General features: G+C 35.5%; 1 protein-coding gene and 2 non-coding genes across 9 annotated transcripts; 1 reads left to right on the forward strand and 2 right to left on the reverse strand.

The window, feature by feature from the left end:
* Positions 1-1,002: 1,002 nt before the first annotated feature.
* Positions 1,003-1,074, reverse strand: TRNAQ-UUG. Its single transcript has one exon. It is a non-coding gene; the product is annotated as a tRNA-Gln (tRNA).
* A 929-nt stretch (positions 1,075-2,003) lies between these two features.
* Positions 2,004-2,089, forward strand: TRNAM-CAU. Its single transcript is given in 2 exon segments — positions 2,004-2,041; positions 2,054-2,089. It is a non-coding gene; the product is annotated as a tRNA-Met (tRNA).
* Positions 2,090-2,416: 327 nt separating this feature from the next.
* Positions 2,417-9,500, reverse strand: LOC108990436 (filament-like plant protein). 7 transcript variants are annotated; one of them, XM_018964407.2, is made up of 6 exons: positions 8,874-9,413; positions 8,711-8,735; positions 8,236-8,396; positions 6,146-6,326; positions 3,889-5,240; positions 2,417-2,940 (listed from the first exon to the last, which is right to left on the reverse strand). In XM_018964407.2, the coding sequence occupies exons 3-6, from the start codon at positions 8,344-8,346 to the stop codon at positions 2,599-2,601; spliced, it is 1,986 nt and encodes a 661-aa protein (XP_018819952.1). In that variant the 5' UTR covers positions 8,347-8,396; positions 8,711-8,735; positions 8,874-9,413; the 3' UTR covers positions 2,417-2,598. The 7 variants fall into 7 exon arrangements, with proteins under 7 accessions (XP_018819952.1, XP_035550903.1, XP_018819953.1 ...); XM_035695010.1 differs by lacking the exons at positions 8,711-8,735; positions 8,874-9,413 and adding an exon at positions 9,420-9,500; XM_018964408.2 differs by lacking the exon at positions 8,711-8,735 and having other exon boundaries at positions 8,915-9,413.
* Between the last annotated feature and the right edge of the window lie 631 nt (positions 9,501-10,131).

The raw sequence follows: 10,131 nt of genomic DNA on the forward strand, positions 1-10,131 counted from the left end.
CTCTAGGTTGAAGAGCTTGAGCATTAGCATTAGATTCATCATTTTTATTTTCAAAATTTGATGAAAAGTACATGTTTTTCATAAATCCAAAACATTCATATCCATAATCCTATATTGGATTCATCAAAATAATAATATAATATTATTTTTTAATAATAATATTTTTAATTTTTTTTTTTCATATTTTACAATTACACTAACTATATGTTAATTAATAATTTAATTAATTATTAAATTTTACATATATTGTGACTCAAAATTGAAAAACAATAATTTAAGTAAATAAAATAATGGTTATAAAGTGTGAATAGTGAGTATTCAAATTTGAAGATGAATTGAAATGCATTGTAGCTCAAAGTTTTGAATTTTAGTGTTTGGTGAATTCAATGCAGTGATTTTAAACATATATTCATCAAATTTTAAAAATTGAAGTCATTTTATGAGTTCAATGCCAATGCTCTTAAAAAGCTATTCTGTTGTGGATACATGGAACTTCTAAACATTTTTCTTCTCCTACCAATCAGTCAAACTCTAAATAAAATTAAGAAAAACTATTATCATCAGCTATTATTCACTGTCCCAGACCTTATATAAAAAAATAAAAATAAAAATTATAGATATTAAATGTGAAAGTGAATAGTGATTGATGCATAGAATTACTCTAAAATTAATTATAAATTGTCTCATATATCTGACACAAAGGACGTGTTCACCAGACATGGAAAGAACAATCTTTTGGGTTTTCATGAGCCTATTATTTCCTTTTGAACAAAAATCACAGCTTTAAAGAGGCCTGCTAATACGAAAAACTGCCCATCTATCTTCTGTTGGGTGTTCACAACAGTCAAGATATCACACCGTTCAAAAGCAGACTCGAAAATGCTCATATTCTCTTCTTTGTTGCTCATATTCCTCCCTGTGCAGCAAGCATTTTCTGGTTTAAGCAATAAATAAAAATAGAAACTTTCGAAGGAGAGAAGCAAAAAAGGAGATGACTTTGAAAGGTCCTACCGGGAGTCGAACCCAGGTCGCTGGATTCAAAGTCCAGAGTGCTAACCACTACACCATAGAACCCTTCTTGTGAACTTTACTTCGTTTTATTTTATTAACTTTTTGACAAGTTGTTGAAGGCTGCAGAATTCACCAATATGTAAAGAGTTCTATTACTGATCATCCCGGACACTACACACTATACTTTTCTTTAATTTTTTTTTATTCTTTCTAAATTAATTGAATTTTTCTACTTATTATTCATACACTACACATTTAGTAAGAGAAACAAAATTAAAAAATTATGTGTAGTGTGAGGATAATAAGTATAATTTTTTTATTTTTACTGTAAAACATGCACTAGAAGAGGGAATTGAATCCATGACCTTTATAAAACACAGCTCTAGTCCCACTCTTGGGGAATCCAGGATGAGAACTCCATTTTCATTTTTTAACAATTTTAAAATTATAGCATTGCTAGTTAGAGGTCTAGGCAATTTGGGTGGTTGAAATTATAATTGTTTTTGAGAGGAGGGTGATCCAAAATCTCCATATTTTTTAATGGAAGAAAAGTCCATGGTCCTTACAACTCTTGCTTGGCAGAGAGGATATAGTATTAGAAGTATTTTTCTTTTCTTATAAGAAGTGAAACTACTTATAAGCATCATCTATTCCGCTCGCGAATTAGATGAAATAAATTAAGAAAATAAAGTTTTGTTTAAAAACTATACATATCATTATTTTGAAATGAGATGAATTGAGACAATATTTCATTAAAATCATATGCTTACCCTAATCCTAATAATCTCATCTCCCTTAAGTTGGCACTTGACTTTCTCCATCTTACAACTTAAGATTTAAGTCCATAAACAGCTTTTAAGACTAAGATGTGAAATTTGAACTGACAACAAATTATCCATAAACTTCAATCGGTTGGACATTAACCAACAAGAATGGGAGTAAATTGAAAATTATGATTAGATTAATTAAATATGAATGGAGAGTCATCCAAAGGGGTGGTGGCGCAGTTGGCTAGCGCGTAGGTCTCATAGCTTTCTGAGTAATCCTGAGGTCGAGAGTTCGAGCCTCTCTCACCCCAATTAATGTTTTTTCTTCGTTATTTTAACATTGCACTGAACAAGTTTCTGAATTAGTTCTAAGGTTCAGAAAATTTTGCCATTTCCCAACTTGTCAACCAAAGGCAATGCACATTAAGCTCCAATTTTCAATTTCCTCTTTTTTTTTTTTTCTGGGTTGCAAATGGCAGGATTTGAAACGAGATCATTCACCATATATACATAAATTTGGACAGAAAAGGTTCATGCATGACACAGGTAACTCGGTCAGCCATCAGAATCTGTCATGCAGGACACCAGCCATCATTCACATCCATGCTAGTCTATGATCTGACTAACTGAAACCGAGAGCAGAAAGGCAGTCGAAAGCAATCGAACTTATGTATTATTATATCTCCTTCAAAACTTTATGTTCACCAAGATGCACCATCTGAGTGAATAAATCAGTTGATTCCCAAGCATTTTGCGGCAGCTTTACAATGAAAAATTGAAGCCTGTAATTAGTTTTCTTACAATTTCCTATATATCTTTCTCACTGATTTTCATTCCAACTCACACTCTCCCTTCTAGGGAAAAACTTCCCAAACCCATTTTGGGTCTTTTCGAAAGCAATGGTTGGGTTCAGTGAGAATGATGACTCCCTTTCACTACCACTCTTTGAAAGTCTTGTACCGTCACCCCTTTCACTGAATTGCAATTTCAATGGATCCCTACCATTTTTGGGACCCTGAGTTCCCTCACCAATGAGTTCCAGTGGCTTCTCAGAGTCAGTCAGGAAGTCTTCCAGTGTCGCCAGAGACTTCAACTGCTGGCCTAGCGATGCAATTGTTTTCTGGCACTCAGCAAATTTACCTGCTGCCACTGCAAGTTCCTCCTGTCAAAAACATCAAGACATCAAAACCAGTATATTGAAGAAATCAGTTAGCACTTAAAGATTAATTGTTTGTTACACCAGCAAACAACTGCATTTAGCTGGACATGTCATCAGATGCAACTCTATCAGACATCTAAAAATCCATATTTGATAGGGATCAATGCTCTCTCGTACCCCTAATTCATAGTAGTAATTTAGTCGTCCCGTTCAAGATATAACTTTTGAAAACTTGTTTAATTATCTTTTAGAAGTACTTACTATCTCCGAAGGCACATTTGCAAGCAGCATCCTGCAAAGCCAACTCAACTAATATGGGGCAGCAAATCAGCACTTTTCTAATTTATAAAGCATAATTGCTTTGATTTGGTTGGGGAGACATCTCAAAACTTCTAACAAAAAAACTTCTTACATTTTACTCTGCGGAAAGTAGTTTAGCAGAAAAAGCAAAGTTCATATTGGAAGTCAAAACTGAACTTGAAATTAATTGGTAGTTCTGGAAGCAGGACCATGCAAAGTCTACTAATTAAAATGAGTTAGCACATTAACAGTCATACCAGATCTTAGAAAGTAATAACAGTTTCACTTAAATATTGCAAGGTAGAACATGCCATCTTTAAGGAATAGTTAGAATGCTCTTCAATCTAGATATAAGCAAGGTTGCTGCTTGCACTTTCTTTCCCTTGTTAAACTTGAGAGAGGTCATAAATAGCAATGTGAAGTCGGAGGTCATTCCAGTCATGGACTATCAAATTTCATTCATGGACATTAGACAACCAATGTGTCATTAATGTTAGTGGTCTTGTTTCACAAGAGGAAAATAACGGGATTTGCTGCATCTGAAGTATATGAAAATAGCAAACTTGGATTTGCTTGATTTCAGGTATATCTTTTTATTATCCTTCATTCCAAATAAGGATAGATTGTTTATCTTTTTCGTAGAAAACTGACCTGTTTTATCATCACTTCATCGTTATTGCTTGCCACTCGCCGTAGCTCTGCTTCACGGTGGATCTCGGCTTCTCTTTTCATTCTTAAAAATTCATCCTCCAATTTCTGATACTTGGCCACATTTTCAACAGACAAAGCACGCTCCTTCTCGACCTCCTCCTCTAATGAACCAACTTTAAAAAGCAAGGTTTTGACCTCAGCTTCAATGATTCTGAATTGCGACTCTGCCGTTTCCTGCTTTGTTTGGCTGGCCTTTACTTCTTGATCTGCAGCCTGCTTTAATTTGTCTAGAAGAGCTAACTGAGTCTGCAGCTCTACCAATTTCACCTCTGCTTCCTCTAGCTGGCTCTGTGATGTCTCAAACTGCTTTTGGGATTCAGTTAAAGCCACCTTGAATTCCTCTTTTTCCGCCTCTAACTTCTCCAACTTTTCCTCCAGTTCCGCAGTCCTGTCAATCATGGCCTCAAGGTCAGCTTTTATATGGATTTCACCAGCATTGGCTTGATCCAAAGCAGGCCCTGTCTCAAGGCAACAGCTTCCGCTTTCTGTATCCGGCATTGCCACAAGCCTTTCCATTTCAAGGAAATCATCCATGAGATTGATTTCTACTGAAGGGACCATAAGGTTTCTTCTGACTTTCTTGTTCTTAAATGGATTAGGTTCTGAGATTAGAGTGGATGCCCATGAGTCAGAACAGCTTGGTTCACATTCGTTAGGCTCCAAGCCACTAATTTTGCGCATATCAACTTCAACTGCCAGTAGCCTTTCCCCACAGTCTGACTGGCTATCTGCCAAAGATTCTACACAAACAGAGGCAGCAAGGGACTTGTGATCATTACCAGGAAAAGCTCTACGAGCCATGGCTTTTAGCCTGCGGCACTCAGCTTCAAGTTTAGCCACCTTCTTAATGCTCTCTAAATGTTGTTTGCTGGCTGTTTCAGCAGCTTGCGTGCTCAAGTCTCTCTCCATAATCCTGATTTCTATCTCCTCCAATTGAGAAAGGAGCTCAAGTTTGAGGGCAGAATTCTCTTTTTCTGCAGCCTCAAGCTTTAGCTGAAAATCAGGATTTTCTGAGGCAGTAGTTGCAGATTTAGCAGCCTGAAGTTGTACCTGAAGTTCAACAAGCTGTCTCTCAAGCTCAGACTTTGTAGATTCCCATTCACGAGTTTTCTTTGCAACAACCTCAGTGATATTCAGCTCTTGTTCTTCTCTGACCTGTCTAAGCTGCCTCACACATTCCTTTAGTGCTCCATCAAGGTGATATGCACGATCTTCAAGTCCTGAGTTCTTCTTCTTGGCAGCCTCAAGTTGCTGCTTTAAAGCCAGTACTTCATTTTCAGACTTCTCCCAGCCTAGCATTTGAAAACATAATTGAAGAAACCAGTATGTTATGTTACGCACACTAATGTAACAAGAGAGACAGAATTGTAAATCAAGGCTAAGATAGACTTGGTACCTAAATTTGGACAAAGATTTTTCTCATAACCAAAAGTGTCAAAATGCTTTTCTTTGTTCTCTGAAAAACTTTAAAAGGTAACAATGTTGTCCTTCTGTCCATTGGTCAAGAATCACAGTGCACAGTGGCCAAAGGAGGGGCGATGTAGCACGATTATAATCAGACGCGTATGAATGTGTGATGAACAGAATAACAACATTGCTACAGACAAAATTGGAACATTTAAAATGTCATGGGTGGAAATCAAACCAAAGCCACATTCTAGAGATAAAGAGTGTATTTCATTCCAAAACCTATGAGTGAAAACCTCTAATAAAGAGCATCTTAGCAACACCCAAAAAAAGGGAACAAAATTGACTTCCAAAACAGTATTAGCCCCTAAAAAAGATTCCCCTCAATCTTGAACTTAGAATACCGATTTAAATAAAAATCTCATTCCTACAATTTTAGTCTAGGAAAATTTAATGCCATTACCACTTAAATATTCATAAAAACTTGATTGATATGATTTTGTGAGAAAGACATGACGAAAACACTCTGTTTTGAAATAAACATAATAAAACGGCATCTCGAAGATCTTTATTATTTGAACATAAAGGGAGAAATTACTTGTACAATACCCTCACACTTCCCTCAATATTGTCTAATGCAAACTCTGTCAGAAATCTAATTTTGGGCTTTCAGAAATGGTCCGACCCTAATTGTACATTTTCACACCACAAGTTCAAATTGTCCACCATAAAAAATTTGCTAACATGTTTAAGAGAAGTTTCATGAAAAATGGAGCTCAATGATGAAGACCTGAGACAGCTTCTTCAGCAACTTTGGCATGCTGCTTTACCAAGTCTTCTTTGGCACTAATGTTTAGAAGAGCAGCAGATAATTTTTCCGTTAAGGTCTTCAGGCTATCATTAACTTCTTCATCATTGCTTGCAGCTCTAGAAGTGACATCAGGTGATTGAGTACTTTGGGTTGGATATGCCTTTCATGACAATTTAAATTAAAAAAGAAAATAAGATTTTCCCTTCCTTATCATTAAAGGACCAAACCAATCTAAAACATATAAAAGAAATTTAACAATGCAACAGTTTAAGATCACAAAGTTCATCATCTTTTAAAGAAAGAAAAATTGAATAAAGGATGCACACAACTCTGCAAGTTTCATATAAATAAAATCTGGACCACTCAAAACTAACGAACGGTATCTAATAGTTAAATGACTACTATTGTCAAAGAAAAAGAGAAAATAAGGGCACATTGGATTCAGATCACTTTCCTACCAGTGGTGGTAGCAAGAGAACCTACATGTAATTTAGCCATCTATTCACCTCTGCTACCGGTGGCACTCCCAGAGCACTTTATTTGCACCATACCATGTAAATCAAGTGATCTACGAATTCTCTTATTGCAAATCAAATTGTTTCAGGAGACCCATTGTTTCATTGTCTTGTATCTTTGTTAAGATTGGTTGAAGTAATTACAAAAGGAGGGACAGAAGATAATCGAAGTATTGAGGAAAGAAGACTTCACAGTGGAAGGAAGAAATAATGATTGAATTTAATATGAAGAGAATGAAGAATGACAAGAGAAAAAAAAAAACAACAACAACAACAACATTCAATGAGGATGATGAAATAAGAAGTAAATACAAGAAAAAATCGACCAAGAATACAGAAGGAATACGTGAAGTTACAAAAGAAATCAATGAGGGAAAAAATTACAACGTTCAGAAATCATCTCAAAGGGAAGTTTATATGAACTAGGGAAGGGTCCAAATATAAAATGCATGCTAAAGATGTAGCCCGAATACCTGACTAATCTTGCCCATCTGCAAAATTATTAAAATATTTGTTACCTTTTTCTTGCTTATGGGGACAAGGCCATCAAACTATATCTATAGTAACAAATTAGAAGTCAGGGGACAAGATAGCTTGAGTTTTCCAATATTGTTTCCCTCCTTGCTTCTGTATGAAAATTCCTATTCCATGGGTATTACACTTGAAACCAGAAAAGGTACGGTAATGGGTTGAATATGCCAACTAAGAACTTTTGTCGATAATGATGTTTTCCAGTCCATGTCAAACAGTGCACTGAATATTATGAGAGCTAATCACATAGAACAGATTAATCAGAGAGAAATTCATTGCAGACTCATAAATACTTGACCCACCCCAAACGCTCTGCCAGCTGCTGATTACAGTTTTTCCTTGCCTTGGTTTGTACTTTAACTACTATAAAACCATGCAAATTGCTGGTTTAGGAAACATTTTTGCTACATAAATTTGTATATTCAAGCTAGACTAGGCTGCAGGTTATGATGAGTTCAAAAGGTTTCTTCAGATCTAACTGGCTTCAGCTGGCCTCAGAAAGAGAAAAAGATGCAATCAATTAAGAGACAGGTGGGATCAATCGCCACTTACTGCTGAAGATTATTTGGGCCCAAGGAAAAATGTCCTATGTGGCTCACAAGTTACATCAACTTTCCAGGGTTACTAATGAATTAGAAAACGAAAATTGAAAGAAAGTATAAAAGGAATGCCAATACCATCAAGAAGCCTTTTTTGCACAGAAACCTCAATGAACTACTTGAATAGCAGTGAGGATTTGAAGAAGGAAGTGGTTTCAGGTTATGATATGATGGGACATTTGTATAAGAAGAAACCGTGAATGCATTTGAACAGAAAATAGTAGTCCTTACCAAACGAGTGAAAGAGAGGGAAGAGAGGGACTTAATTGGAAAATAAATAAGCACTATCCATACAATGGACGGACTATATAATCCAGTTCGACAAAAGCATAGGAACATCCCGATTGTCCATAAAATTCAGCAATCCAGTTCACCAAAAGCGATGGCATGGATGCATCTCCCACACAGTGCTAATATCACCTACCTGCTCATCAGAGAATCTTTCAGAATGAGGAGATAACGATCCTGAGCTCTCAATCTCTCCGGTACTCTTCTCTGAAGACTTTCTTCGCCATAGCCAGCTCCGCCGGTCCATTTTGAGTCCCAGCTAAACAGCAACTCAGCAGCCTGTCACAAAGTCTTCATCTACAATTTCATAGAAACCACCAACCATAAGTTCCACATTCAGAAACGACACCACAACAACAATATCAGTGCTAACTAAATCCGAATCTCTGTGCTTGAAATCTTAACGAAAACCAAAAAAATAAAATCTAGGAACCTTCATATCATCCATAACTACAAACACAGGCGTGTCTGGCAAGTGGGTTTGGTTAGTATGGGAAATTCACAACTTCCAAACATTGTAAGCAAAACAAAAGGAGCAAAGAGATGAATCTATAGTGTTCAACCAAAAAAGGTTGGATAGAGTTGTTCTGGTAAATATCAGCTTTACTTACGATTCACTCCCCTATCCAATACAACCTGCATAAAATTAACAAAATTTAACCTTTTTAAACCAATCCGGAAAAAAATGGGTATTTTGAATAGAAAAGCAAACTCTAAATCGAATACAGAATGCATTGGAGATTTTATTTGAAGATTAATTATGACGATAATTACTTGAAAAACGATATTCTAACAAACCGTCAACAGGCACCCACAGAGTTCTCTAAATTTTACTCCATACGATGTGTGCGCGCGAGCTTGTTTGCGAGCGTGACAGAGAGAAAAAATGAGGAAGGGCCACATAAAATAGACAACACCCATATCAAAATACCCGAAAGAAAACTGAGAAACAGCAAATACCCACTTCAATTTTGCTCAAAAATAGACTCCCATCAGAACCAAACGACAAAAAAAAAAAAAAAAATTCAACAAAAACCAGGCCCTGAGATCAGAGGGGACGGCAAAAGAAATATTAAAAAATAAAGAGTTGGAATGCAGAGAACACGAAGAACGTGCAGAGATGAGGAATGTCATGTCAGCCACGTATGGAATGAAGGAGGAAATGTGGAGAACACTTGGACAGTACTCCGCATTTGTTTTTTAGCTGACTTCTGTGATTGTATTGCCTTACAAAACAAGTCGAATAAAGTAGAAGTGCAGGGCTATTGTGAAGAACACTGAAGATGTAGTAGTTAGGACAATGGCTGCGTAAAACCATACTACCCCAATCTTTATAATTGCATTTTTGGGCTTCGCTTTTACAGACTCTTCCTGCCTTTTCAAACGGTGCTTCCATTATTCCCGCCCATGAACATTACCTTGGCTGCTTCTGCAACTTTTTCTGTACGTAGGTAGCCTCACTAGAGCTATATAACCAATAAAAATATAGAGTAGTGCTACTATACCTGCCAATTTGGTGTAAATTGTACTTTTTTTATTTTAAATATTTTTTTTAAATAAATATCAATACATTAATAATATTTTTTTAATTATTAAAAAAAATAAAAATATCAATAGATTAAAATAAAAGATAAATTAAAAAGATATAGTATAATTATTCAAAAATATATGTCCGCATAAAATATCAAACTCTTACGTATTGTGGCCACAACTTTTATGTTCTTTTCTAATAATAGCATCTGCTAAAAGTCAAGATAAATCTTAAAGGAAAATTCATATTTTTGTAATTATTCAAAACATTCCACTCAATATTTTGTTTGCATCGCTTTTAAAAGAACAATTTTACATTCTACTCAATATATTATCGATATGGAAATTGATTGGGTGACTTTTAAATATGCACTCCAAATATGCCTCTTTATATATTTTATTTTTTTGTTTTTGTTTTTTCTTAATGATTAAGGAAACAATTATTAAAGAATTTGTAAATTTTTTTTAATGGGTAAGGAGGTTTAAAAAAAGAGAAATGCTC

The sequence above is a fragment of the Juglans regia genome, chromosome 10 (genome assembly GCF_001411555.2).
Source record: "Juglans regia cultivar Chandler chromosome 10, Walnut 2.0, whole genome shotgun sequence".
NCBI classification, from domain to species: domain Eukaryota; kingdom Viridiplantae; phylum Streptophyta; class Magnoliopsida; order Fagales; family Juglandaceae; genus Juglans; species Juglans regia.